Consider the following 26,507-nt stretch of genomic DNA (forward strand, 5'->3'; position numbering starts at 1 on the left):
CACAATTGAACAGCACTTTGCACATTTGTAGTGTTTCAGTTTCCATCATCACCATGTTCTTTGAGGAACCAGCGGTTCAACATCTATCTTGGGCGATAAATCAAAGAGGGAAGCTGGAGCAGTCATGTCGACGCTCCAAGAATCATCCATGTTGATTTCCATGGCGGTTCTTCTTCGTCCTCTTCTTCAATATGCACCTCCAAATCCTCAGGCGATGAACGGATCCTCTCAAGCTCAATTGAAACCTCTCTCATATTTGGTCGTTTCTTCCCTTTTAGACTTAAACACCTTCTGGCAAGTTTCGCCACTGCCAACACTTGTTCCAACTTGCAATCTTCTTTGATCCGAGAATCAACAATATCAAGAACTCTGTTCTGTTTCATGGCCTCGATAAAATGAGACGCAAGTCCTCTGTTTTCTTCAGGCCGCATTACAGAAAATGGCTTTTCCCCAGTTATGAGCTCAACCAAGACGACCCCAAAACTATAAACATCACTTTTATCCGTAAACTGGCTAGTTTGAAAGTACTCTGGATCCAAGTATCCAAAAGTACCTGCAACTAGAGTAGTCAAGTGAGTTTGATCTACATTTATGGATCTCGAAGTCCCGAAATCCGATACCTTGGCTCTATACTTCTCATCCAAAAGTATGTTTGTGGTCTTGACGTCTCTGTGGTAGACCGGGGTTGATGCAGCCGAGTGCAAGTAAGCAAGTGCTCCTGCAATCTCAACAGCAATGCGCAATCGCACATCCCAAGTCATAGTGTAGTCATCAGAATCATCATGAAGACGCTTGAATAGGTCTCCATTTGGAATATGCTCATAAACCAAGATAGGAACCTCTGTCTCGAGACAACACCCCATGAGTTTGACAACGTTTCTATGGTTAATCTGCGAGAGAACACCAAGTTCATTGATGAACTCCTCAACTTTGTCTTCATCCAAAACCTTAGACCTTTTCACAGCGACGATTCGTCCATCTACCAACATTCCTTTGTAGACAGTGCCTTGACCTCCTTGCCCAAGAACCCTGTTCTTGTTGAAGTTATCCGTTGCTTTCTCCAGGTCTTTCGAACTGAATATCTTCGATGTCTCCACATTACCTCCTTCTCTTGTAGTTAACTGTTGTTTCAACAACAAGCCTCCATTACGTTTAAAGAACATTCTCTTTCGGATAATCTTCCTTCTCTTCTTAACCAATTTGATAAATCCCCATATCCCAAGAACCAAGAACAATAATGCAAAACCTAGAACAAGATCTGCACAACGACGAAAAAAACCTATAAAGATCACTCCTTTTTGCCCTGTTATATGACTCTAGAATCTGGAAAAAAAACTCCATTGATTCACGTTGAAACACAGGCTTGATCTTCTGTGCTTCCTTCGGCTCGCACCTCCACGATCCAGGAACATTCACACAAGTTTGTTCTCCAAAGCTGTTTCGTCCTTTTCCTTCCTCACATTCATCAATGGCTTAAAAACAAAAAGAACAAAAAATGCAGAATCAAATAAAACAAATCCGTAATCACTTCAAATTGAAACCCCATTGAAGCCAAATAGACGAAGAAACCCAAATCTTACCAATGCATCCACCAGGAAGATATGGATTCCCTCTGTAACCAATCTGATTGCAGTAACAGTTGCTGTAACCAAAGCCAGAGAAGTAACCATACTCACAAACACAGCTTGGTGCACACAACCCACAGGATTCGTTAACCGAGAATCTGATGTATCAAAGTACCATCCAAGCTCAATCACAGTAAATCCTTTAGTATGAAATGGGTAGGGGATGCCGATTCCTCCACATGTCTCAGGACACGAGCGAGCAGCGGTGAGATCAATGATCAGCAGGAGAGACAAGAGAATCAAAAGAGAACAACTACTATTAGAGCTCATGTTTATGTTTATGTTTATGTTTATGTTTATGATCTGCTCTCAAGAAAAGCTAAAGCAGAGACGGGTTTTGTAAGGAAGAGCAGAGGAGAAATGTTGTGTTTAGTTTGAGACAGCAATAAGTCATAAGTCTTCATCTTTGAATTTCGCTTTCACATTTGCTTCTCTGGTGTAGGCCTAGTGAAAGCATTTCACTTTCAGTGAGCCTCCGTGTTTGAATTTCAATATTTTAGTCCTCCATTTACTTGGGAGAAAAAGAAATATATTTTGGGAACATTTGACTAGGTCGCGAGGAGAAATTCCCACTGTATGTACATGGCTTATTCAGGAACCAAAGAAAAAGTCTTTTTTTTTTTTTTGGTCAGGTTCATTAAAAGTTTAAGAGAACCCATGTGCAGCTAACAAAAACTTGTGGAATATGTCTATTTTAATTCTGTATAACAAAAAAAAAAAAAAAAAAAATTAATGTAACTAACGATCAAAATGGCTTCTCTCATCCTTTTTCAACCTAGCTTTGCTTTCCGATTACCGGCGTTGGGCGGCTTCCTTAGCGCCGGCGCCGGTTCTTCTCCCTTGTTTTTGGTTTTTGTTGCTCTGGGTTTGCAGTCCTTTGGGTTGTCGTTTGGGGAGCCGTCGGTCTTGTTCGAGCTGTGGTTTGGGTTTTCTTGTGGAAGCGGTTGAGAGGTCAGATCTGTGTGGTTTGGTGGTCTCTGCGTTGAGGTTGTCTCCGGATTTATTTGATTTTCGGTGTGGTTCGTGTTATTACGCCTCCTTTTGCTTTCCCCGACCTAGATCTGTTTGCCTCTTTGTGCTTGTTCTCGTCTCTATGCCGCAGGTGTTGTTTGGTTGTGACTCTCGTTTGCCCAATCTTTCTTCCCGCAAGCTCCTTCTCTCTTCGGATCTGTCTTCGGTTCCTTTTTGGATCGTTACCCTTCCCGAGCAGAGGCCTCGTCTTTTCTGAAATCGGGTTTAGCTTTTGAGTCTGCAAGTGTTTCTTCTTCTTCTTGTTGGTCTTTGGTTTGTTAGCTGGCTCGATTCGTTGTTCTCGGGCATGGGAATAGTGTGTATCGAGGGGTTAGACTTCTCTCCTTGTCTCTGCTTTCTAGATCTGTTTAGGTCTGATTGCTTTTTGTAGACTTTTATCTAGACGTTAAATGACGTTGAGTTCGTCCTCGTCGCATCCGAAAGCGTGTTTGTGATTCAATTTGGTGTCTTGCTTGTCGGGTTATGAAGTCTTGGTTCTTGGTTTCGAGAGATTGGCTCTCTTTGTGATAGGAGGAGGTGGATGTTATCATGGTTTTGGCCGGGGGCAGCTTTGATAAATCACATTCAGAGGTTCTTTTGAAGAGGTCGCTTTGCTTTCTCGGGCTTTTGGATCCTTTCGATTTTAAGATTTTAGGCTTTTGTTCTTAGTTTAAGGGTGCGATCTCTTGCGAGTATTTCCTATAAGTTCTGTTATGTTTGTCTTGCTTTATCGTTTCCCTTGTTTAGGGTCTAGTTTCCGGGGAAATCACGTCTTCCTCCGGCTTTGCTTCCGAGGACATCAATTCGTCCGTCGGCTACGTTTCCCTTGTTTGGGCTATGAGTGTCTGTATGGTTTGTTGTATCTTTTTCAAAATTTCAATAATAAAAACTCAGATGACCAAAAAAAAAAACTAACGATCAAAATATGATTATACATTCTTACGTTTTCTGTTCGGAAGTGTATGATTAATACAGAGTCGATACAAACGAATTCCATCACTAGAGACTTGACGACCTTTATAGAAATACCTTATAGCAAAATCACCAAAACTGAAGGTCAAAGCAAAGACTATACAGTCATCTGCGAGGTTGGGGTTTTACGTGTCTGAGAAGGAAACAATGGTTCAACATCTGACCACGATGAAGATGATGCAGCAACGTTGTATTGAGACGCTGGTGCCGTAAAATATACGTTGTTCCTCGATTCTACCCTTATATTCAATTCCATGGCTTCTTCCTCATTTTCACTAACATACACAAGTGGTTGCATATCTTCAGGAGACGAACGAATCATTTCCAATTCCATCGACACTTGCCTCATGCTTGGTCGCTTGATTCTCTACAGATTCAGACACCTTCTCGCAACTTGTGCTACCGCCATGACTTGTTCCAGCTTGCAATCATCTCTGATTCGAGCATCGATGATATCCACGACTCTGTTTTCCTTCACTGAAATAGTGAAATAAGTTGCCAATGTTCTGTTTTCTTGAGGTCGCGTGAAAGAGATCGGTTTTTCTCCTGTGATGAGTTCCACCAACACAACTCCGAAGCTATACACATCACTCTTATCAGTGAATTGGCTTGACTGGAAATATTCTGGATCCAAATATCCTGCAGTACCTGAAACCAGTGTTGTGAGATGGGTATGATCCTCTGTTACCGTTCTTGAAGTACCAAAATCGGACACCTTAGCTCGATATTTCTCGTCCAACATTATGTTTGTAGATTTGATGTCTCTGTGATAAATGGGAGCCGATGCGGCTGAGTGTAGGTATGAAAGAGCTCCGGCAATCTCTATAGCCATTCGCAGACGCACTTCCCAAGTGGCCATCGTGTAATCAGATGATTCGTCATGGAGATGCTCGAAAAGATTTCCATTGGAAATAAACTCGTAGACCAGAAGAGGGACTTCCGTCTCAAGGCAACATCCCAAGAGCTTCACAATGTTCCTGTGGTTGATATTCGAAAGAATGACGACCTCATTTATGAATTCTTCTAACTTGTCTTCGTCCACGATTTTAGATTTTTTTACTGCCACAATGCTACCATCGACCAACATTCCCTTGTACACAGTGCCTTGACCACCTTGTCCAAGAACTCTATTTTCACTGAAGTTTTCAGTAGCTTTCTCCAACTCCCTCGAACTAAATACTTTTGTCTTCTCGACGGTGCCTTCCGTTGAAGTTAACTGTTGTTGTAACAATAGACCTCCGTTACGTTTGAAGAAATTCTTTTTGCGATTGATCCGCTTTCGCCTTCTAATAAATATGAATAACAACACACATACTCCAAGTAACATCAACACGCCTACAACAATAAGGAGGTACCCGACTGCAAATCACATAAGAAGAGTGAAAAAGCACACTTTGAGATTGGTACTGTATTCTAGATATGCAGTCTATGTGTTATACCACCGGTAATATAATCTTTTAACATTTAAGAAATTCAGTGACCTACGTAGAGTAAGCGACGTTAGACCATAATAAGGAATTAAGGATAGTAGTTGCAACGATAGCCTCCTTGGAAATTCACACAAGGGTATTCCCCACAGTATTTAGGATTCTCTTCTTCATCATATACTTTACATTCGTTGATATCTAAATAAGTAAAATAACAAAAGTTAGGAGATGAAATCTTATATAATTTAAAAGGAAACCAAAAAAAGATGAACATAATGTTAGATAAAAAAAAAGTTTATTACCTATGCATCCACCCAAGAGGTATGGATTACCTCTATAGCCCTTTGTGCAGCCACAACTTGCGTAGATAATACCAGAATCAGTTTTATTCTGGCATGTGCAACTTATTTTGTGAGAGAGTCCAGTGTACTCTAACTTATTCTGGCATCCCAAGGAGGTAATGAGTGAAAGATTCGTCGTTCGGAAAGACCATTCAAGCTCTAGGGTAGCATACTGTTTAGCATGTAACCATTGAGAACTTCGCTGCCCCGTCGAATTCAAAAGCGATCCGAATTCTTGTTTATTGAGGGAAGTAAGAGGGCTTTTGATGTGAAGTGAGGCATGTGACATGGACCTATCAGGATTTTGACGAGGAAGAGTGATATCTACAACTTCTTTGCTGCTAACCGAAAGGAAAGGAACGTCTTTTCCGGAAACAGTTTTGCATTCAATCTCGTACCCTTTGTCGAGGTAGCAACCCTTTCCGATTCCAAATGGGTACGGGATATCGAATTTTCCACAATAGTTTTGACAAGTGTCCAAAGAAATGAGAGCAGCTGAATCAAGGATCAACAAAAGAAGCAGAGAGAAGAGAAATATCAAAAGAGAACAAGTATTATTAGAGCTCATGTTTATGATCTGCTGACGAACAACTATAATGTCTTGGTATTTGTAAGGAAAAAGTTGCGTTATTTGTAAGGTGTAGAAAGTTACACGCATCAACGCAAGTAACATAGAGAAGTGAATCTACCTCTCATATTTATTCAATGGTACTTTGTCCTTACCTAAATTTTGTTAGGTTTACACTTAGAACAAAGAAGCATGTCACATGAGTACTTTTTGTATTTTGTTTCTCACCATTATTGTACTTGTGGAAAACAACAAAGTTGTTGTTACTTTCATCACTCTATCAGCAATAAAAATGCAGTCCGGGATGAAAATGTGGCTAAGAAATGTTAGAAAAAATGATCCAAAAACCTTGACTAAACTTGTTTTCACCTGTCATTACCATTACAGAGTTATCTCATTTTGTCTCTGTTGCAAGAATCATGAAATCTTATAACTGTTACCTTGGATATATATATAATCCACACTACTAACATGAACTAGCTAGCTGCTGATATAAAAAATTGTCTTAACATTAGCAAAAATGAAATGAACTCTTGACCACTAAGAAGAGCTGTGAAAATGAAGTGAAGAGGGTCCGATTTATTGAAGCCAAGTAAGCAAAGTCCCATTTTTTGACGGACATTATCTCTTCTCTTCTATAAATTGGGCACTTTATTTTTTCCAGTTTACGGAGATTGATAGGGATAGAGAGAGAGCAATGGCGGAGGAGCACTTGGACGTTCTGACTAAATCCGGTGAGAAGACCGGTGTGACCAAACCCAGGCATGTGTTTTCCCTTTCTTGTTTGATGAGATATACCCAGTAATCGAATTCGTACACTGAGAGGTGATTTTGATTGAATCAAACTCTCTTGTTTATACATATATATAAATTTTACGTCTTTGTTGGAAAAAGTCGTCCTTTTTGGTTTTGGGGTTTGATTTGATGCTTCGTTGACCCCATCAACTACACAACAAACTCGACGAAAGGAATTCGAGAAAACTTCAATCCGATTTAGGATTGAAAATTTTGGGATTTTGTTTTTGATCAGCTCTTCTCTAATCGAAAGTTACTTGGGAGTTGTTTTTCCAGTCAATTCCATTCATTGTTAACCTCAATTCGTCTCATGTCCTTGTAGGGGAGAGGTTCACAGAGATGGAGATTACCATCGTGCTGTTCATGTTTGGATTTTTGTGGAGACTACTCAAGAGCTACTTCTCCAACTCCGTTCTGATGATAAAGATTCATGGCCTGGACAATGGGACATCTCTAGTGCTGGCCATATCTCAGCTGGTGATCCATCGCTTATATCTGCACAGTAAGTAAATCCCATTCTGCTTTCGTCACTTCTTCTATCCGTTTACTAACGTTTTCAGGACAATTTGTGTAGGCGGGAGCTCCATGAAGAGCTTGGCGTCAAACTCCCAAAGGATGCATTTGAAAAGATATTCGTTTTTCTGCAGGAATGGTTTGTTTCTTGGCCTATCTCATACATGTTCTCTAATTCAAATCTTTTGTCTCAAGAGACACTATTTGTTGCTGAAAGTGCTTTGTTTGATTGGTATATCTTGAACCTAACTTGGTTTCGCTAATTTGTGATTTGATAATCTCAAGTATCGCAGAGATATTCTTATCAGACAGTGTGCTGCTTTTCTTTTGTGTACTTTGACAGTGTCACAAACGATGGCAAATTCATAAATAATGAGTTCAATGATGTGTATCTTGTTACAATTCTGCATCCAATCCCATTAGAAGCCTTTACTCTTCAAGTGAGATTTTTTCCTTCACGAAGCTGTAAGTTTAAGTACTAAAAATCACTTGGATTCTTAAGTAACATTTTTCTTATGTGTTTTAGAAAGAGGAAGTCTCTGCTGTAAATTACGTACCTTACGAAGAATACAGAAACTTTCTGGCTAAGGAAGATCCTGCTTATGTGCCATATGATGTAAATGGAGAGTATGGAAAACTATTTGACATTATCAAGCAGAGGTACATTATCTATTATTGGTTTTTTTCTCCTAGCTACTTCTTTTTTTCATGCTCATATCTAATATCTTCCATGGTACCAAATGAAAACTTTTATGAGTCATCTATCGCTGAGGTGCATGTTTTATATGGATATGTCTTTTCTTACGTAGAGTATCTCTTCTGAATTTGGTGAAGGTGCCAAGTGAACTCTGAGGCGCGTAGTTTATCTCTGCAGAAGCAACTCCAGAGATATTCTCCAGTCACCCTTGAAGCAATGGTATTAATTTGTCACATCTATTATTGTGATTTCTTTGTTTCATATGTACCAAATAAATTGTATTAAAGAAGTTTGCATTTTGAGACACCCTTTCATTTATATGCAGTTGACAGAACTTTCTGAAGCAGATCAGAAAGCATTGAGTCTAATTGTGAAGGCTGCAAAAATTATGGACGATATATTCTATGAGCAGGTTCTGTGGAGTCCGAAATTTCTTTTTTTTGGGCCGTGAGCATGAAATCTCAGATCTTAAACTGATTTAGAAAGTTATCCTTTATCAGGTTTGGAACAGCAATCCAGCTCTAAGAGATTGGCTGAAGGATCATGCCAATGCATCAGAACTGAACAAATTAAAATGGGATTACTTCACGATCAACAAAAGCCCATGGTGATTATCATCAAACTAACTTTGTTATAACATTTAAGATCTAGGGAAAGGGTTAGGATTCATCAACGGAACTGGTGCAGAATTTAACTATGTGCTAATTAAAGTTGCAAAAGATGTTGTCTTGAACATAATTCGTTTAACATATTGATGTGTCAACCTCATGACGTTTAGGAGAGATAGATCCAAGAGATTGATGTTTAGTATTTTATTCGCAGGTCGTCTCTTGATGAAAATGAGGCATTCTTGAGTACGGCGGATTCAGCTGTAATGTTGCTTCCTGGCGCAACAAAATCCATTGCTGGCTGGAAGGGTATTGAATATAGAGCAGCCTTTCCAGTGACTAAACCACCTGGTGCCAATTTCTATCCTCCGGACATGGATAAAATGGTACTCACACATGTTTGATGTGTCTTTACCAATTACTTTTCTGTTCCCATTACCCGTAGTAAGACATGTGTTTCTAAACTTATAGGAGTTCACCTTGTGGCTCAATGGTCTTACGGAAGAGCAAAAGCATGCTGCGACAGGATTTTTCAGTGTTATAAAAAGGCGAAGTGAAGCTAATCTAGATGCTTCTGATCATCTTGCCGGCAGCACAAAGAAGTTCCCAGACTCTAATTCCGATCTGTATACTGTTCCTTATTCGGAAATATATCGACCTCTCCTCACGAAAGCTTCTGAACTTTTGCACAAAGCTGGGGACTTGGTCAGTTCGCCAAGGTAAATATTTCATACAGTTTCGTACCTTTACCAGATAAAAGGTATTCACCCATTCGATTGGCTAGTATATTGAAGTACTTCACAATGCTTTCCCATAGTTTGAAGAAGCTACTGCACAGCAAAGCTGAAGCCTTCCTTTCAAATGAGTACTATGAGTCAGACATTGCATGGATGGACTTGGTAACTCTTCTTCGCCCATTCATGGTCTTCTAGTCTTCTGTAATTTTCCTTCATTATAAACGAGGATTGCTCTTGTAAGACAATCTCTGCCTATTTAATGGTCTGTAATTTCGTGTTACAGTTATTATCAGTCTTGCATCATAGTTTTGAGTCACTTTTGCTTTGTCTAATCATTTTTTGTAGGATTCAAAGTTGGATATTACCATTGGTCCATATGAGACGTACGAGGATGAAATCTTTGGGTACAAGGTAAGATTTTACATAAGCATGTTCTTTCGCAATGATTTGCTTATGCTGATGCTCACAATCCTTGCCTTCACATACATTAACCTTCATAAAATGCAACTCCCTTTAACCATTTTAGTTTCAATCAATGATAGGCTCGTTGCATAAGTTTACTCTCTAATCTGTATTTGTTTTCCGTCTAGGCTACATTTGAAACTTTCATTGGTATTCGAGATGATAAAGCCACAGCCGATCTGAAACTCTTTGGTGACAATCTAAAGGTACTGCTCTTTTCATAGCTGCGGTCAATCAAAATTGCATTTCTTTACTTTTTTCCATTTTCTTTTCTCTAAGATCATTTTTCAATTTCCACTTTCCGGTAGCTATTGGAAGATAATCTTCCGCTTGACAGTGTATACAAATCGACAGATGTATCTGCTGCTCCTATTCGGGTCATCCAGTTAATTTACAATTCCGGAGTAAGTTCCAGCATCCATCTGAGATAGGAAACGCTCAGAAAATGTATCGCCTCTATTCATGATTCACGTATTTCTTGATTGTGGCAGGATGTGAAGGGTCCTCAGACTGTTGCTTACAATTTGCCAAACGATGAAAAAATCGTCAAAGATAGAGGAACATCAATGGTTATGCTCAAGAACGTCCAAGAGGCAAAGTAATGTTCCTTCTTCCCTCCATATTTCATCTAGAAACGGTGTGTGTCATAATTACGTATAACTAAAGCCTTTTTGCTTGTCCAGGTTTGAACATATTTTAAAGCCTATAGCTGAAATCACCATCAGCAAGGAACAGCGAGGATTAGTTGATTTTGATTCTTTCTTCACTCACACCATTTGCCATGAATGTTGCCATGGCATTGGTCCCCATACCATAACCCTTCCTGATGGTCAAACCTCAACAGTGAGAAAGGTTATACTTCTTATTGGAAGAATGCAGACATCTAATTAAGAATTGGTTGCCCTGTGACTAGTAATTCACATTTGTTTACTTCAATCTAGGAACTACAAGAAGTTCATTCTGCAATGGAAGAAGCAAAGGCAGATATAGTTGGTCTTTGGGCACTGAAGTTTCTCATCACTAAGGTTAATGATCATATTTGCTAGTTATTGAAACTTTGTTCATCTAAGTCCAATTTGCAAACCATGTAATCAACAGGGTTTGCTTTCGAAGAGTATGGTGGAGAGTATGTATGTTTCCTTCCTAGCTGGTTGCTTTCGATCCATCCGGTTTGGTCTCACAGAAGCTCATGGGTAATGAATGATATAAGATAATTATATACTATATATATATATATATATAGTTCCTGACATTATCGTCTCTTTTGGCCTCAGGAAAGGGCAAGCCTTGCAATTCAACTATTTATATGAAAAAGGAGCCTTTGTTTTCCACAAGGACTCTACATTCTCGGTTGATTTCGCTACGGTATCCATCCAAGTTTACATGAAAACTTTCTGATTTGTCATATGGAAACTCTCTCCCCTGAAATATTGTTATTCTGCATATGTAAAGATCGAAGGTGCAGTTGAGAGTCTGAGCCATGAGATACTAACCATTCAAGGAAAAGGTGACAAAAACGGAGCAACATTGCTTCTAAATAAGTACTGCACTATCACCGGACCATTGAAAACCGCTCTGGAGAATCTCGAACGAGTTAAGGTACAGTCTCTTAACATGATAAATGAAACCCAAATCAACATGATGATGCACATAGAACAATGATGATCTGCGTTCATTAGGTACCGGTGGATATATCTCCCACATTTCCATTCGCAGAAGCATTGATGAACTGAGAGATTTGTCTCAGGCAATGTTTCAGTTTCAGCAAGACTATGGTTTTTATAAATAAAAACTCAGATGATCATCATCAACCAAATTCATCTGAATGGTGTTGTATTCTTATCATAATAAAGTTGCTACCTTCACATATTGATTCCTTTGAATGGCGAAGAAATTTGAGAGCTTTATGAGATAATCATCTCTAAGAAATAGTATTCGATGCATTATAATAGATAATCAAAACAAAACTTGTAAAGAAATACGATCAAGGTCCATAATCAAACTCGTTATAGAAACCAGGATTTATGAATGAATTCAAACCACCGAAAATAACGTCTTCCTCCGTCGCTAACTTGCCGGAGTCTTGACACCCAAAATACGTCTGGATATCGTCGGGAAAGCTCCGGCGAGTTGTAATAGCTTCAGGCGATGTAGATGGTTCGATTATTTCCTCTGATTTCGGACATTTGTTATCATCCGACGATTCGGGATCGTTTCGAATTGGCTTAGAATCCGGGAGATGATTTGTGGCGGCGTCAGGGTTTAGATAACGGCTGACGTCGAAATTGGTAACGGCGTTAAGTCCACGGTACTCTATTGCCGCGATGTCGTAGGCGATTGCTGCTTCTTCTTGCGTGGCTGCACGTGAACAGGGTTTAAAATGTTATAAATCAAAAACATTTAGTACAATACCATAATTTCACACAACTTCCATCCCATTTGTATAAATATGGATTTTTTATTTTTAACAACTTTCCCAATGATTAAGTGGATATCTTGCCTAATACAGAAATATGCATGTCATGTGATCTATTTATAAATAAAAACATTATCTTTGCATGTATAATCTTTTCATACTTACATCATAATCATAATTCGGATTTAAATTTGGTAATGTGCTTATGGGTGAGTCACATACGACAAAAATAATAATAATTGGGATATATAATATGTAAGGGAATGAATTTGTCAATAAAGTTGGGTGAGTAACTTAAGAAGTGAAAACAATATAATAAATAGCTTGAGTAAGTAGATGGGATTGGTGATCTAGTTCCCAACCAACATGATTTGATTACCCTCTTAAAGGTTCATAAACACTAAGTCCATATATCAAGCATCCAAGCATATATAATTATTAATCAATAATACATATTCTTTTGAATTTTGTATGAGATCTATCATGTGTGTGACTTAAATTTTCTTGAAGTTGTTGACAAGAAAAGAAATAAAATCTTAAGAGTTGTTCGTTTGACTACATTCATGCATAACGTGACCTTCTTTGTTCCCTAGCATTTTTAATATCATTTCTATTTTCATATGTGTAGTATAAAATAAATATTATGATATCATGTCATGGTCTACTAGTGTCCCACTTAACAGGAGAACAAAGAATACCTCCAATTTTATACTAATCTCAAATTTCAAGATTTGGATTTGCTAAAACTGGATTTTACTAAAGTAGGAATTAATACATTTCATAAAATATTACTATCGATAGAAAAATATATAAAGTGGGATTAAATACCGTATGTTCCAAGATATAGATATTTATTACCAAACACCCTTCCAATTCTAGCTTCCCATCTCCCATTATGGTGATGCCTGCAAATTCATGATTCAGCATCTTATGTATATTAGAGATTTAGAGTAGTTAGTCTAGTTATTTATATTGAAATTCTGTTTACCTTGCAACGCCTCTGTATTTTGATACACCTCGAGAAAATCCACTACTTTTTCTACACCGGAATATTGTAAGCTAATTTTATAACTGTGATTAATCAATTTGGTAAAATTGATTGCTTAATTAGTTAATTTACCTTCTCAATGATCCAATATACTCTTCCTTGGATTGGCCTTCCATTTCTTTGACGTCTTCGTCATAAGTAAACAACTAAAAGATTCACCAAAAACACGAAATAATAAACAGTCCCGTTTATAAAACACATTTTTGATGAATAAATTATGCGAGTATACGCATGTAGTTTTTTGTTTCTTTTGTTCTAAAAACTAGTAGGCGAGAACCGAGAAGATTGTGTAGCTACTAATTACAAAGATCATGAGAGAAGTAATTAATTAAAAAAATATGTTTTAGCAAAACTAATAATATGGATTGGGAGAAAAAATACAGGGAAGTTCAAGAGTGTGTCTCGTCCCCAGTACTTCAATGCTGCTAAGTCGTAGGCACGTGCTGCTGCTTCTTCTTCGTCGTAAGCCCCTATCCATAAAACCATATATTGATTTAATAAGAATCTACAATAAGGTTTAAATTATTTTTATATGAGTATAAAATGACAAATACGAATTGCGTTGGACCCAAAAAGAACAGCTAATAATAGTAAACAGGCTCTACCAATTTCGGTGGAATTCATTCTTTAATTTACAACCATATCACACATGTATATATGGACTTTTTCATAACTTTGTCGAAGAGTATTTAAAAGAAAAAGTGATAGGCAAAAAAAAGAAAAAAGAAAATTGAAAAGAAAAGTACATTACTTTATCATAAAAAAAAAGGATATTGGCAAAAAAAAAAAAAAAAAAACTCACCTAGATAAACTGCACTTGATGAGTCAGCATTCATCATCCATTGCACATCACCATCATAAAAATACCACAAATAAAAATAAAAATAAAATGAAAAGGATCAAGAATCAAATCAAGAACAGTGGAAGGACAAAGTCTGGTCCGAAGAAAAAGGAGTTTCCGAGTTCATCGGAATCCAATCTAAGACCGAAAAAACCTAACAACCTCTTGTTAGCTGTTAGGGGCATATATGTGTAATAGACAAACCTTGTCGTCCTTTTTTGGTTTGAGTCTCGTTCCAGCTGTTCTTATCCCACAAATGCGCTTCGTATCTCCCAGTCCATCTATGCCTATATTCAACAATCGGAGAAATTAAATTACCCGATAAGGAAGGCGCTACAAGCGATGTCGTTTAGGGGTTTCTGAGATGAGAGAGACCTTGTGACGCCTCTATAAGGGGAGCTGCGTTGAGGAGGAGCGTTTCGAGGCGGCGACTTACGTTTGCGTTTGGATTTAAAGACAATGGACGCAGCCTCAGATGCAGACGCTGTTTTATCGCTGATTTCATCTTCAACGATTGTTTTCTTGCTCCTCCGAGAGACTTTTGCCATTACCGGTGAATGAGAATAATAAAGGATGAGAGACAATGGTGAAAATGAGAAACAGATAGTTGGAAATGGTTGAGTATTTATATTAAAATCCATCACATCTTTCTTTCGTTTCTTTTTTTTTTATATATATAAATTCTATAACAATTTTGGTTTAAATATAGATTCTCAGCCGACTAATCAAGTTTGTAAAATAATTTGAAATGAAAAATTTCGTAAGTTAATCATTTACCAAAAATTATAATACTACTTTACAAACTTTACAAATTACAATTTTAGAAATTTATAACTCAAACTTTAAACTGTACAAATACAAATTACAATTTTAGAAATTTATAACTCAAACTTTAAATTGTACAAAGATGTTTGATCATATGATAAAGTCACTAAGATTATGGCACTGATTATCTTGTATTTTTTTTTTTTTAGATTTTATTTCCAGTTCGATAGCCGTGTCTAGTCAACTGTCATGGATTCTTAATTAGATTCATATATGCTACCATTTTTGCACTTTTCTTAGTCAGATTGATTATTAAACACCACCATTAAGAAATTCTCAAATCGGAATGAACCATTTTTCAGTTGATATTGACTAGCAAACAAGATCTACATATGTATTTAGGGTAATATTACTAACTAGCCAAATTTGACACATAAATTAAGAAACTAGCTGAGAGAGAAAATTCTGTCGGAAAACAGTACGGACCCACCTTGTCTGAAGAGGTGAAATAACAAAACCATCCTCCGTTTGTTTTGAGATCTACAGTAGGCGACATTGTTTCGTGATATTTTTCAAAATAGCACGTAAGATCTAAATTTCACATGTTATATTTAACTAAAATACATGCTATTTAAAAAAACGTAGTGAATTTTTAAGAAAAAACATTGTTACGTAGTGTTTTTTTTTAAAAAAACATTGTTACGGAAAAATTAAACTTGAATAGAATCTTTTTATAAAGAAATAACATGTGATCTTAATAAAAACCGTGAATTACTAGAAAATAAAAATCGTTTTTTAAAGAAATTACATGTGATCATAATAAAAAACGTGTATTACTACAAAATAACATGATAGCGAAAGATATTAAACTGAATAGAGTGTTTTTTCAAAGAAATAACATGTGATCTTAATAAAAACCGTGAATTACTAGAAAATAAGAATATTTTTTAAAAGAAAATCACATCTGATCATAATAAAAAAACGTGTATTACTATAAAATAACATGATAGAGAAAGATATTAAACTGAATAGAGTGTTTTTTCAAAAAATATCATGTGCTCTTTATAAATAACGTGTAAAACCGAAAAATAATATGATAAAAAAAGATATTATTCTATCACATGTAATTCGAGAAAAAAACATGTTATAAAGGGCATGTGTGTAATTACACGTGCTTTCCAACATCCAACAGACAAAGTACTGTAGCTCATGGCTATTTTCTTAATTCTTTTTGAATCCATGGCTATTTACTATAAATTCTCAAATCTGCTCATTTTAATTAGAGTTCGACATGTTGAAAAACCTACTTAGCGAAAGAAGAAAATGGAGATAGTAGGGCAAGCAAAATTGGATGCCTCAAAATTTATCGCTTCTTGGTTTATCTACTTCTTGGTCGGCCCATGAGAGATGTGATGCCAATAGAGCAAGAAACTTTGTTATATTTTTCATTTTTGTAAATATATTGAATATCTGATTGTATGTACTTGTCCTCCCAATAATTTAGCAATTCGTAAACAAAAGATAACGTTTTTTTGATCATAACAGAGCACACACAAATAGAAGAATTTTATTGTGTGAAAAAATATCATAAATAGGATATGAACATCATTTTTTTTGTCAAAGAGGATATGAACATCATTTATAATAAATTTGATAACTTCCAAACCATTATCTGTTTTTATTAATGAACAAAAGTCATAATTTATTAAATATAATAATGTGTCTACTACCTGCCCTCAAATTTTTGCAGGTGGAAGGAGTTGTCAACAATTATGGTAAAAGTTTGTCAATTAGAGTCCAATATTACCAACTAAGCACCCTTCAAATCAAATGTATTTGGTAGTGACAGGTGAAGAATCTAGGTGATTGTGAAATTTGCCATTGAAATCATAAGTAAGCATTTAAATAAATAGTTTGTATTAACAATAACATAACGACTCGTGCAAAAATTAAAAGAAAATAACATAACCGTGAAAATAAAGCACATAAATTAAATGCAGAAGATGAAACTCTAATTGTTGTAAATCTCTTATAAGAAGGCAGTAAAAAAGAAGATGCAGTCCATCTTTCATGGAACTTGAACTCGAGTCAAGAGATAGAAGAAGCCCATTGATCTTGAGTTTCAAATTCCAAGACTTTTTTTTGATTTCGTCATCCGTGACGTCATCAAACCATTAGTTATTTAAGAAAATTCTCTCGTCTGCTCTATAGTTAGTTTAGTACCAATTCTTTACTCAGATCCCTTGTTCGTCAACTTCTCTCTGAAGGACGCAAATGGCGAATCGATCGGAGGAAGCAGAGTACGAGAACGATTCTCGGAGAAATCACCAAGACAAGAAGAAAGAAGGAGTTTTAGATCTGGTGTTGAAACGGCCTATACGGTGGTTAAGAATGCTCATTGAAGAGCTTCACTGGAGCTTCTTCTTCGGTGTGATTGTCGTCTATGGAGTTAGCCAAGGACTTGGTAAAGGTCTTAGCAAAGTCAGCACTCAGTACTACTTCAAAGACGAGCAGAAGATACAACCCTCTCAAGCTCAGATTTATGTTGGTTTGATTCAGATTCCTTGGATCATTAAACCTCTCTGGGGATTGTTGACTGATGTTGTCCCAGTTTGGGGTTACAGGAGACGACCCTATTTCGTATTCGCTGGTAATTTCACTGATCAAGCGAAAAAGTTAGTTCCTTTGGTTCTTGATATATTAAAGATGTAATCTTTTTGTTTGTCTATTTGATTGTAGGTGTTCTTGCTATGATTTCCATGATGGTTTTATGGCTTCACACGAATCTGCATCTTGCACTGGCTTTGTCCTGTCTTGTGGCAGGAAGTGCTGGAGTTGCTATAGCAGATGTAACCATTGATGCTTGTGTGACACAATGCAGCATAAGCCATCCTACACTTGCTGCAGATATGCAAAGTTTGTGTGGTTTGAGTTCATCCATTGGTTCCTTGGTTGGTTTCTCCCTTAGCGGCCTTTTGGTGCACTTGGTTGGGTCCAAGGTAGGCTCTTTAAAGCTCTCCTGGAATTCAGAGAGTCGAAATGCTTCAAGTGTTTTCCACTCATTTTGTCCTTTTTCTTGGCAGGGTGTGTACGGTTTACTCGGTGTGACTGCAGGATTGCTTGTTGTGGTTGGGATGGTTCTTAAAGAATCTCCTTCTCGCAGTCTAGGTCGCAAGCATGTACGTTTTTGCTACCCTTTGGTCCAGCCAGATTCTTTAAGCTAGTTAGTAATCCAGTAACTCTGCTTTCAGGTTAACGAGAAGTTTCTGGATGCTGGAAGTGCAATATGGAAAACCTTTCAATATGGTGAGGTGTGGCGACCATGCTTGTTCATGCTATTGTCAGCTGCAGTGAGCTTGCACATTCACGAAGGCATGTTCTATTGGTACACAGATTCAAAAGATGGTCCTTCCTTTTCAAAGGTGCTTTCACCTTTTGCATAAGTTCTAACACAAATAGAGCTGGATTTCACCTTCCCTGCCCTTGCTTAAAACATTTGGGAACTCTCTGTAATGTTTTTCGGCTTAATGTGGTTATTTTCTGTTCCTTAGGAAGCTGTTGGATCCATTATGTCGTTTGGTGCAATCGGCTCTCTCGTGGGCATACTTCTCTATCAGAACTTTCTGAAGAACTTCCCTTTCAGGAATGTCGTCTTCTGGGCACTTTCCCTATCTGTCCTGTCAGGATTTCTGGATTTGATCCTGGTGCTGCGCATTAATCTGAAGCTTGGTGTCCCTGATTACTTCTTTATTGTGGTAGATGAGTTTGTTTCACATATGATAAGTAGAATCAAGTGGTTACCCTTACTTGTTCTCAGTTCCAAGCTCTGCCCTGCCGGTATGGAAGGCACTTTCTTTGCTTTGCTCATGTCTATTGAACATGTAGGACACCTAATGTCGTCATGGGGCGGAGGAGTAGTACTCCATGCCCTGAAAGTCACACGTACTCAGTTTGATAATCTGTGGTTGGTTATTGTGATCAGGAGTTTATTGAGGGTAATTCCAATTGGATTGGTCTTTTTGATACCAAATGTTGATTCAAACTCAACCATTCTCCCGGCTGAGATGTTAACAAACAGAAGAAGTGAAGGTGTTGATACCGAGAAGATAGAGATGACCGCTCTGATCAGTGATGAAGCTTGAGTTGAATCTTTTTTGTTTTTAGGTACAGGAACGTCAGATTCTTGAGAAAACCTATCAAGTGGATTCATTGGAATTCCAGGTTTAAGAAATCTCTCAAGTTTTTTTTCTCCGTTCATTGTCTGTTCTTATGGTTTAGATAATTTTCCTTCCTCGCAGAAGATCATCAAACATTTTTCGCTTACAATTTCATCATTTGCTACTGCTATACCGATACAGACATATGTGTTTATAAGAATAGTGGGAGAATTCAAATTGGCTTTGCCAAAAGAGATGATTGGCTTTCATGATATTGAAGGGAACACACAAAGGATATTAAGTTATGGTGTAGGCATGCAGTTTTCTCCTGCAATTCCTAGCCTCTCTTGTGTGGTATCATATATTACTCTCTGGTTTTTCTGCTGGTAATTTCCGATGATCCCGACTTCATTTTCATATGACAGACTTGCCAAGGCCAAACAGACTAGAGATGCATCAGGCTTGACAAAGTAGAACACACCGGTGACATCAACTTCGAGCTCAGCGTTACCTTCGAAGATCATTTTGATAGTGGGAATGCTTATGTCTTCATAACTTGTGAGGTTAAAGCAAGTGTCTAAGATTGAATAACCAGGAGCTGAAGGAAACCCGGAAAACTGTTTCAGAAACTCTGTCTTCACAGCTTTGTAAATGGAAGGTGGCAATCTCGTGATAACTGTTCCTGAATCAATTAGAATCCCTCTACCAAAGCTTAAAGTTTTCAGCTCCACGCCACCAATGCTAGCACCAGTGAGATTCAGAATGTAAAAGGAACGAAGCTGAGGGTTTTGAACTAGCGGTGTGTAGAAAACTGAAGTTGAATTCTTGTAAACAGAGAAATCATTACCGAATGACAATGTACCAGAAGCTCCATCCTCAAGAGAAGGTAGACAGTATGAGAACACTCCGTTGAAAGTTTTCAAAGTTTGGGAGACTAAAGAAACTGAGCTTCTTCCCAAACCCATTAGACCAGAGGCTCCCCCAAACAGACCTTTGTTGTTTCGGCCACAACCAAAGACAAGGTTTTCGAGTTTTGTGTCGCCTAATACGATGCTTTCACTGGCCAAGTCTCCTCGAGTGTATGATCCATCTCCATAGCTGACAACGTACTCACAAGTTGTCTTTACAACACCATTGAATCCTCCACAAGGGCCTGAATTGCCGGTAGCTGCTACAAGGTCCTGACAAGTGGATGAGTTACAGAACACTGTCTTGTAAGAAGAAGAGACTGATGGGTCATACAAAGGACCTTGTTGGTTGTAACAGGATCTGCAAGGCTGGCATTGGACCCAAGTCAAGTCACTTCCAGTGTCAACGATCAAACTCATGTTTTTCCCTCCTAATTCAACTGTGACGATGTAGTTCAAAGTCTCAAGTTTTATCCCTGAGGTTAACGGAATCTGAGTTTCGGAAACAGATTGTTCAGTGGTGCTTGAGGTCATTGCTTTGATTCTGAGTTGAAGTGACTGAACTCGAATGTTATCAAGAAGCAAGGCTCTTCTCATCTTCTTACCCCAATCTATAGTCTTCCCTGAGCAAAGTTCTCTATGTTTCATCTCTAATGTAGTGGATTCTCTTCCTTTTCCTAAGTTTTTCAAAACAGACTCATCAGTTTTTTATAAAGATAAACAGATCTTGTCTACCAATTAAACCGAGCAAAGAGTCAACAATTTAGAAGAGAGCTTAACCAAAAAAACAGAGGTTTAGGATGTAACAGAGTATACGTAACATATGTGATAGATGAGTTGTCTTCCATGGAAGAAAGAAGCTCAAGATTCTTCTATATGTTAACCTTTAGAAAAATAACTATACTAATCCCAATTTAAGGAAAAAGGATATTATAAAGTAGTGTAAAAGCTAATGACTTTAATTACGAGTTAATACAAATTAAACTTGAGACTATTGCTAATCTAACCTTAAATCACGCCATTAAATATTAAACTAAAGCAAAAGGAACAGTATCTACAAGTCTCTGAGTTTCACTATGGTTGGTGAGCCTTTGAGGAAAACAAAACTTACCAAGACTTCGAGAGAAACATGAACTCGAAGCTTCATACGATTTCTTGGGAGACCAGATGTTGTTGTGTACACTGAGAATCTTCTTCTCGCCGACGCCATGAACAACACACAAGAGAAGGAAAATAAGAACAAGAAGCAAAGGAGCTAGTGAAAGATTCAATGGAAGATATGTTGCTTTTTTCAGCATTTTCGTTAGGAGGATTGTCTTCAGAGGAAAAGAATAGGTGAGAGAAGGAGAAAGAGAGATTCTTGGGAAGTTTGGAGGTAGTGAAGAGAACAAAAGAAGAGAGGCTGGCGAGAAGTGGCAAAGGAGAAAAAAAAAATAGGACCCCACTATGTGTGCATGAGAAAATTATTGGGGATTCACGTGAATTACTGCAATTTTGTTACCAAATTACTGAAGATTTACTATGTCTTTTTGGTGGTTTTAGTATAGGATCAATTTGTTTTTGTCAAAGAAAAAACAAAATTCAATGTGTGGATGGTGGTGCTAGTTACTTCTGTTAATTTTTACAGTGTTGGCCGCTAGTGCAAGTGGAGGGTTTCAAGTTCTCAACATTTTTTAAAAATCTTTGTATGCGCACTATAGTTCTTGTAATTAACAAAGATGGTATAACAATATTTTATAGCTTAATGTTACAGCAGAATCTTATAGACATTTTACCATATTCTTCTATATACAACTTGATGTTATAAACTCATATATAACATTCAGTAAATACCATATTTTGGTCAGATTATGTATTTCTTTATCTAAGTGTTTTGTTGGGAAAATGTTAAGCTCTTTTTATTGTTGAATCCAAGACGGTTCCTCCTCGCTCGTCCTAATGAGCCGGCGCTGATAATATTGTTTCACAATGGTTTCAAACAAAAGAAAAACATCGTTTCATAATGATTACCAAGTTAATTATAATCATAATCATGATAATCATTATGATTGTTTCATAATGATTACTGTTATAGACGGTAGACCACTGATGAAGGTCATTGACATGATCAAGAAAAAAGACAAATGACATTAGATTTGAATATATGCGTCGCAATATATGCTTCTGATTGGTTTTCAACAAAGAACAAACAAATACTGCAGAAGAAAGACTACTCAGCATCGCAGGGAATCTAACTGTCGCAACTTCCACTTTTGTTTTTAGGTTTGTCTGAGAAAAAACAATAAGCATCATTAAGTTTTACTGGTACGTAGCTCTTATTGAAATTGTTTTCTTTTTCCTACCATGACCAGTGATCACTTCCATGTTAAATTTAATCTTAACATTGTATTCACTAGATTTCAGTCGTGGATTATGTCTTGGACTCTGCAAACTTCAGATTATTATAAACTTTAGAAAGTTGATTGTTATTTTTCCAAGTCTTATTTCTCGATAAAAGTCATCATATAAAGACGTTTAACTATTAAGAGATAATACAAAACAAATGAATAATCTTGCTCTTGAGTTGAAAGGAACATGCCTTGTGATTTTGCGTACGGTTCTCTATTATAAGGAGGGCAAGTTGGTACGTGATTTGATTTGCTCCACTAAAGAGAGAGTAAAAGCCTTGAAGGACATCGGTTTGGTGACTTTGGTCAGACCACTTAATTCACTTGTTTCAAACTTATATAGAATTTCTTTCTCTAACTTGTTTCCATCCCGACATGGCTACATGGGATGGTTGACTTAAAATAAAAAGTTAGAAAAAATTGAATGATCATTCATCTCATTTCTACCATTTGAAACAAATAAATTAGAAAATAAATTTAATCCATTCAACCAAAAATGTTAAAATTATAAATAGAAAAATTATTCAACTCATTAATCTATTATTTCAGAGATGAATGAGTTGAATGATATTCAAATTTTTTTGTTTAACTCAGTTTTTTCAATCATTCTTCTACATGCAACCAATTAATCGAAATGAATCAAATGATTTTTGGGTTATAATTTTTTTTAATATTCTTATGGGTATATATAATATATGACTGGTTATACTCTAAAGTAAAACCATTACATTTAGTTATTATCTTTACGTATATTAATTTAATATTGTTTTGTATAAATATTATGAAAAACAAAATTATGCTTCAAACTTTTTAGTTTTTACATTTTCATTGTATCACTACCTTATACCTCTACCTTATTTCTCTATATTCTACTAGAGTTTCTCATCGCATATGGGTGCATCAATCTGAACAAATATTATCCAAGAAGATAGATAGTTATTATATAACAAAAAAAAAAAGAGAAGAAGATAAATATGTAGAACGCAATTTATATCCAAATCAAACAAGGAATTTTCCGTTTGGATAAGAAAAAACATCTACAAGAACAAAAACAAGACGAAATAAGATGGAGAAATATAAGGAAAATCTCATTGACATTATCTGGAAAATAAAAAAATTCGGATTCCAATCGTGGGCGGTTTTTTTCGTGCAAACTCATCCATCCGACGGTTGAGATAGAAGAGCGTATAATAAGTTAACATGGACCTTGATCCACAGGATTAAAACACTTGTTTTAGTTTCATGTTTACCTTTTACGGCGAATCTACGTGTGCGCGAAAGCTGAAATCTTCACGGGAAATCTAGAGACGACGAGGAAAAAAGGATGACACTTTCTTCAGATCCGCGATCTATTTTATCATCTTCTCCATCCAAACATTACACGAACCCACTCTTCCTTGTGTGATTCAATATCTGAAACCCTCTCTCTTTTTCTTAAAAAAACAAAAAAGATTAGATTTTTAGGTTAGGTGAAACGAACAATAATGGAATCAGAGCTCAAAGATTTGAATTCGAATCCTCCGTCGAGCAAAGAGGAAAGGCCGTTACTGAAATCAGATTCCGATTTGGCGGCTGCCATTGAAGAGCTAGACAAAAAGTTCGCACCTTACGCGAGGACTGATTTGTATGGGACCATGGGTTTGGGTCCTTTTCCGATGACGGAGAAGATTAAGTTGGCGGTTGCATTGGTGACGCTTGTTCCTTTGCGGTTTATTCTCTCGATGAGCATCTTGCTTCTGTACTACTTGATTTGTAGGGTATTTACGCTCTTTTCTGCTCCTTATCGTGGGGCAGAGGAAGAGGAAGACGAAGGTGGTGTTGTTGTTCAGGAAGATTATGCTCACATGGAAGGATGGAAACGGACTGTTATCGTGCGCTCTGGGAGGTTTCTCTCTAGGGTTTTGCTTTTCGTTTTTGGGTTTTATTGGATTCACGAGAGCCGTCCTGATCGAGATTCAGACATGGATTCCAATCATAAAAATACTTCTACAGAGGTATAAGCTTAGCTAAGTCTCTTATAAACCAGCTAAAGTTTTTGCTTCCGTTTGTTTATTGTGTTTGTATTTGATAGTGTTGGAGGATTTTCTACGTTTGGATAGTTAGTTAATAAGAAACTTTAAAGTGTCAGACTTTGTTGTACGAAGATATAGTTTTGGGGCAGTTTATTTGTAGGATTCTAGCTTGGTACGACGATTTTGCTCAAAGGAGTAGTTAGGTTGCTGTACAATTTATTAAGATCGTCCTTATTTGGGACCTCTTTTTTGCTGAAATTGATTTAAGGTTTAGTTCCTACTGATGGCTTGGCGTTTGTCTTTTATCTTCATTAGTCCTGTCTTTTGGCTGCAGATTAACCAGAAAGGGGAAGCCGCCACGGAGGAACCTGAAAGACCTGGAGCCATTGTGTCCAATCACGTTTCGTACTTGGACATTTTGTATCATATGTCTGCTTCTTTTCCAAGTTTTGTTGCTAAGGTTAGTTGATAGAAATAGGCTATGTCATCATAGCTTTATTAAACTACTATCTGAAGTTCACATTTTGGGTATTCTATAATGGCAATGACATTAACATTTGTTTGTCTGTTCTTCCTCATGATTTTGATGCTCAAGAGATCAGTGGGCAAACTTCCTCTTGTTGGCCTCATTAGGTTAGTTGTGAATGATTATCTAAGTTCTTGAAACAATCTTTGTATCTCATCACAACTTCAAAGTGTCCTTGTTTCTGTTATTCGTTTGTATTGTTCATCTCAAACTTATATCTCCTCTCTTTTTTGCCTGACAGCAAATGCCTTGGTTGTGTCTATGTTCAAAGAGAAGCAAAATCGCCTGATTTCAAGGGTGTATCTGGTATGTGATGCTTGCAAAAAAAGAGAAATCTTAAAAATCTTCAGCTAGTGTTTTCTTTTCTAGTTTTTTTAATTTCCTTTGTTACCACTTTGCGTTATCTATCTGATAGTTAGAAATTTATGAACCGAATCCTCTGTAAATCTCTAATGCTACTCTAAATAGTCTTCATATGGTATATCTAACCGCTGTTTTAATCTTTACAGGCACAGTGAATGAAAGAGTTCGAGAAGCACATAGGAATAAATCTGCTCCAACTATTATGCTTTTTCCAGGTTCAGTATTGCTCTCACAATCGATTTATCGACCAACCCATCATTGATTCCTTACAACTGTTATTTGGTCTCACCGCAGAAGGAACAACGACCAATGGAGACTACTTACTTACATTCAAGACAGGTGCATTTTTGGCTGGAACTCCTGTCCTTCCGGTAGTTTTAAAATATCCGTACGAGCGCTTCAGTGTGGCATGGGATACAATATCCGGGGTGAGTATTCATTCATCTTTAAAAAATTCCGGTTTTCTCAGAAGTTTCCGCTTTAAAAATCTGCTTTGCATTAGTAGAGTTTTAAGAGTCATGTTTCTTGTTTTCTAGGCACGCCACATTTTATTCCTTCTCTGTCAATTCGTAAATCACTTGGAAGTCATACGGTTACCTGTATACTACCCATCCCAAGAAGAGAAAGATGATCCCAAACTTTATGCTAGCAATGTTCGGAGATTAATGGCCACCGAGGTATTTGCTTTTAAACACAGTAAAACTAGAGCTGTATATATAATTTTGGCTGGTGTGTTATTACTTACCAACGCTTGGCTCTACTTTTCTTCTTGTTACTTGCAGGGTAACTTGATTCTATCGGAGTTGGGACTTAGCGACAAAAGGATATATCACGCAACTCTCAATGGTAATCTTAGTCAAACCCGTGATTTCCATCAGAAAGAAGAATGAAATTTTACTGGCCTGACAATGTTTGTAATGTAGTAGTCTTTACCAAAAATAACCATGACCATGATTGAATAATGGTTCTTGTGATGATAATAAAAACCAAAAGTTTGATTACACAACACAACTCAGCTCTTTATTGGTGTCCTTTTTAGCTATTGTGTTATAGTGAGTTTTCAAAAAAATCAGAAAAGAAGCTGTGGCTGGGATGGAAAGTTTGGGCATGTAAATCTGAAGCATCTCTTTCATGTTCGTGCAGGTTTGTTTTGCAAAAGCTAATATGGACACTCGAAATTCGTGGTCTGAATATTTCATTTATTCATAGGAGAAGGAAACAACACGTTTAACACAACTTTAGTAGTATACACTGAACATATCTCATTTCTGAAATTTGTATTTTTTTGCCTCTGTTTCTTGCTGAAGCAACACACACACACACACACC

The 26,507-nt window shown here is 37.0% G+C and overlaps 6 protein-coding genes and 1 pseudogene across 14 annotated transcripts; 3 read left to right on the forward strand and 4 right to left on the reverse strand.

The window, feature by feature from the left end:
• Positions 1-27: 27 nt before the first annotated feature.
• Positions 28-2,342, reverse strand: LOC9323863 (wall-associated receptor kinase-like 22). The gene is given in 5 exon segments (XM_021034131.1): positions 28-167; positions 170-1,258; positions 1,350-1,472; positions 1,581-1,694; positions 1,697-2,342. Coding segments are annotated over 5 exon segments (1,644 nt in total). The 5' UTR covers positions 1,896-2,342; the 3' UTR covers positions 28-48.
• Positions 2,343-3,446: 1,104 nt separating this feature from the next.
• On the reverse strand, positions 3,447-6,154 carry LOC9323864 (annotated as a pseudogene).
• A 274-nt stretch (positions 6,155-6,428) lies between these two features.
• LOC9325328 (nudix hydrolase 3) lies at positions 6,429-11,625 on the forward strand. 2 transcript variants are annotated; one of them, XM_021034885.1, is made up of 22 exons: positions 6,429-6,536; positions 6,609-6,706; positions 7,062-7,241; positions 7,314-7,391; positions 7,596-7,692; positions 7,779-7,912; positions 8,087-8,168; positions 8,275-8,361; positions 8,450-8,556; positions 8,772-8,943; positions 9,029-9,276; positions 9,375-9,456; positions 9,640-9,705; positions 9,885-9,962; positions 10,065-10,160; positions 10,248-10,354; positions 10,440-10,608; positions 10,698-10,781; positions 10,855-10,949; positions 11,031-11,121; positions 11,209-11,355; positions 11,436-11,625. In XM_021034885.1, the coding sequence occupies exons 2-22, from the start codon at positions 6,642-6,644 to the stop codon at positions 11,487-11,489; spliced, it is 2,319 nt and encodes a 772-aa protein (XP_020890544.1). In that variant the 5' UTR covers positions 6,429-6,536; positions 6,609-6,641; the 3' UTR covers positions 11,490-11,625. The 2 variants fall into 2 exon arrangements, with proteins under 2 accessions (XP_020890544.1, XP_020890545.1); XM_021034886.1 differs by lacking the exon at positions 6,429-6,536 and having other exon boundaries at positions 6,578-6,706.
• Positions 11,568-14,732, reverse strand: LOC9323865 (AP2-like ethylene-responsive transcription factor At1g79700). 3 transcript variants are annotated; one of them, XM_021034888.1, is made up of 9 exons: positions 14,437-14,731; positions 14,266-14,348; positions 14,023-14,031; positions 13,602-13,690; positions 13,293-13,366; positions 13,161-13,211; positions 13,001-13,077; positions 11,725-12,114; positions 11,568-11,651 (listed from the first exon to the last, which is right to left on the reverse strand). In XM_021034888.1, exons 1-8 carry the CDS (start codon positions 14,700-14,702, stop codon positions 11,741-11,743), a joined length of 1,023 nt encoding a protein of 340 aa, XP_020890547.1. In that variant the 5' UTR covers positions 14,703-14,731; the 3' UTR covers positions 11,568-11,651; positions 11,725-11,740. The 3 variants fall into 3 exon arrangements, with proteins under 3 accessions (XP_020890547.1, XP_020890546.1, XP_020890548.1); XM_021034887.1 differs by lacking the exon at positions 11,568-11,651 and having other exon boundaries at positions 11,677-12,114; XM_021034889.1 differs by lacking the exons at positions 11,568-11,651; positions 14,023-14,031 and having other exon boundaries at positions 11,677-12,114; positions 14,437-14,732.
• Positions 14,733-16,880: 2,148 nt separating this feature from the next.
• LOC9325329 (probable folate-biopterin transporter 3) lies at positions 16,881-19,498 on the forward strand. 5 transcript variants are annotated; one of them, XM_002887755.2, is made up of 6 exons: positions 16,881-17,476; positions 17,566-17,825; positions 17,910-18,005; positions 18,078-18,248; positions 18,378-18,990; positions 19,125-19,198. In XM_002887755.2, exons 1-5 carry the CDS (start codon positions 17,101-17,103, stop codon positions 18,966-18,968), a joined length of 1,494 nt encoding a protein of 497 aa, XP_002887801.1. In that variant the 5' UTR covers positions 16,881-17,100; the 3' UTR covers positions 18,969-18,990; positions 19,125-19,198. The 5 variants fall into 5 exon arrangements, 2 of the variants coding, with proteins under 2 accessions (XP_002887801.1, XP_020889623.1); XR_002333730.1 differs by lacking the exon at positions 19,125-19,198 and adding an exon at positions 19,409-19,498 and having other exon boundaries at positions 16,882-17,476; positions 18,378-19,047; XR_002333728.1 differs by having other exon boundaries at positions 16,882-17,476; positions 18,378-19,047; positions 19,128-19,216.
• LOC9323866 (aspartyl protease family protein At5g10770) lies at positions 19,139-21,276 on the reverse strand. The gene is made up of 2 exons (XM_002889220.2): positions 21,003-21,276; positions 19,139-20,568 (listed from the first exon to the last, which is right to left on the reverse strand). The coding sequence occupies exons 1-2, from the start codon at positions 21,187-21,189 to the stop codon at positions 19,286-19,288; spliced, it is 1,470 nt and encodes a 489-aa protein (XP_002889266.1). The 5' UTR covers positions 21,190-21,276; the 3' UTR covers positions 19,139-19,285.
• Positions 21,277-23,395: 2,119 nt separating this feature from the next.
• On the forward strand, positions 23,396-26,475 carry LOC9325330 (lysophospholipid acyltransferase LPEAT1). Of its 2 annotated transcripts, XM_021033967.1 has the most exons (9): positions 23,396-24,272; positions 24,625-24,750; positions 24,886-24,923; positions 25,058-25,122; positions 25,326-25,394; positions 25,474-25,607; positions 25,716-25,856; positions 25,962-26,025; positions 26,323-26,475. In XM_021033967.1, exons 1-9 carry the CDS (start codon positions 23,763-23,765, stop codon positions 26,340-26,342), a joined length of 1,167 nt encoding a protein of 388 aa, XP_020889626.1. In that variant the 5' UTR covers positions 23,396-23,762; the 3' UTR covers positions 26,343-26,475. The 2 variants fall into 2 exon arrangements, with proteins under 2 accessions (XP_020889626.1, XP_020889625.1); XM_021033966.1 differs by lacking the exon at positions 26,323-26,475 and having other exon boundaries at positions 23,397-24,272; positions 25,962-26,211.
• The last annotated feature ends 32 nt before the right edge of the window (positions 26,476-26,507 follow it).

The sequence above is a fragment of the Arabidopsis lyrata genome (assembly GCF_000004255.2).
Source record: "Arabidopsis lyrata subsp. lyrata unplaced genomic scaffold ARALYscaffold_2, whole genome shotgun sequence".
NCBI classification, from domain to species: domain Eukaryota; kingdom Viridiplantae; phylum Streptophyta; class Magnoliopsida; order Brassicales; family Brassicaceae; genus Arabidopsis; species Arabidopsis lyrata.